This window comes from Sinocyclocheilus grahami, unplaced genomic scaffold, assembly GCF_001515645.1.
Source record: "Sinocyclocheilus grahami isolate Dianchi unplaced genomic scaffold, SAMN03320097.WGS_v1.1 scaffold938.1, whole genome shotgun sequence".
Taxonomy (NCBI): domain Eukaryota; kingdom Metazoa; phylum Chordata; class Actinopteri; order Cypriniformes; family Cyprinidae; genus Sinocyclocheilus; species Sinocyclocheilus grahami.
Window position 1 is genome coordinate 338,068 of NW_015506117.1, and position 1,841 is coordinate 339,908.

Sequence of the window (1,841 nt, forward strand, 5' to 3'; positions counted from 1 at the left end):
AGTCGATGCCTTCATTAAGGATGTGAATTGTTTTTGTCATGAGAACATCATTATTTATATTCAAGAAAAGTCCTCCCCAGCCTACTGTCACTAAAGGTATAGGTCTTTTGGACTCGGCGACATACTGAACTGACACAAACTAGAGCTCATAATTGTGAACTAATTCAATCACTTCCTAATTATTAACATTTGTAAATGAATTATTTGCATTATTATTTTGTGTTTTTTGTTTGAAATAAACAGAGAACATCCGACCTTTGGTAAGAGTAGTAGTCACAATTTTAAAATGCAGCCGACTTATTTGGGGGATATCATATTCATAAATTAGTTTCCATAAAGAACCCAGTTCGCTTTTAAGACGTTACTGTTGTGCTTAGTAATTAATTGGTTATTCTTTATTAAGCGGTCATAGTTCGCAAGTAGTTCAAATTTTTTTAGTAATTATCAAATATCTAATAAGGAACCACCTTTGTCCTAAATTTGCTACTACTTACTGCTTAGTTAATCTTGCTTCTCTATTAGTTAATAGTATTAAGTTAAATGTTAAAGTAGTAAAACCTATTACTTCCTGCATAGTTACTTGTTAACAACGGACCGCTATTCTAAAGTGTTACCGGTTTTTTTTTTGGACATGGTGCTATGATAACAGGCCTACCTTGTATTCAACATGTACCATTCCATTTTTTGACTAGGTAAAACTATGTTTTATAGCATGCCCCATGTCAATAAGTTTCTTCTCTGTACTGTGTTTTCTCCCTCCCCAATACAATGTTAATACAATACATTGGTATTTGAGACACTTTAGAGTACCACTTTAATACCATGCTATCCATGTATATTATGTATATCAAACGGTATCATAATAATGGTATGTGATGCTGGTAGGACCACAGTACTTTTTGTTGTTGTTGTTGTTATGGAGTGCAAATTACACACTGTTCTTGCTTTTGCGCGTGAGAACAAAAACGCTAAACAAACAAATCTGTTATTCACAGAAAGTCACTTTCAGTATCAGCTCTAAAACGCACTCGTCTGATAACAAATGGGTTCGCTTACCATCATATTTCCCTGCATTTTGGCCGTTTCGATCAAATTCTTCTCCTTCATTTGGTTTCTTCGGTGTGATGGATGTGCGTGTCAGTGTCGATGTCTCGGCTGGTTCCGCCCGGTCCAGTTCTTCTTTCGCAGCACCCTGTTGAGCGCTCCGAGACTAAACTGCCCCTACAGTCATTCACCCTCGGCTGTTCTAGACGTCAACGGCAGACTCCACTGTGGCTCAGGACGGTTATTTGGTGGTTTCAGAGCGGGCTGCGCGGGTGACGGATTCTATCGCGCTCCGTGAACTCGACGCGAGAGTGAGTGAAGCTGCACATGACAATCCCGCTGCTGTGAGAGGAGCACGCCTCCCCTGTTACGGGCTCTATTGCTTAACTTTACTGCTGAGGTCGTTGAAATGTCTTTGTGTGGCACTTCATTGCATATTATGAATTATGAATCGATGTCTTATAACAAAAACCCACGAAATACTAAATGAATGTCCACAGGAGACATCTATCTGTGCAGAAACTGAGGATCTTGTTTGAATGCAGTATCCTTGTTGCTGGTTGACCAGCATTTTTGTTGATGAATAATGGTTGTGCTGGTCCACAGACGTCTAAGGTGGGTTTTTTTTTCAGAAGCTGAAACCCCCCCCCCATTTACATATATCACACACTTCATTTAATTTATTTCTGAAAATAGTCTAACACAAAGCTGTAATTCATGTTCACCCTAAAATGAAACTTCTGTCATCACTGGATACACACACACACACACACACACACACACACACACACATATAT

The 1,841-nt window shown here is 38.9% G+C and overlaps 1 protein-coding gene across 1 annotated transcript in view; it reads right to left on the bottom strand.

Moving 5' to 3' along the window:
- Positions 1 to 1,335, bottom strand: part of LOC107564467 (dipeptidyl aminopeptidase-like protein 6) — a gene marked incomplete at its 3' end in the record, with an annotated part of 320,140 nt that extends 318,805 nt beyond the window's left edge. Inside the window, exon 1 of the mRNA XM_016249555.1 lies at positions 1,057 to 1,335. Within this exon, the coding sequence (XP_016105041.1) occupies positions 1,057 to 1,107 (51 nt within the window). The remainder of the gene's footprint in view (positions 1 to 1,056) is intronic.
- Between the last annotated feature and the right edge of the window lie 506 nt (positions 1,336 to 1,841).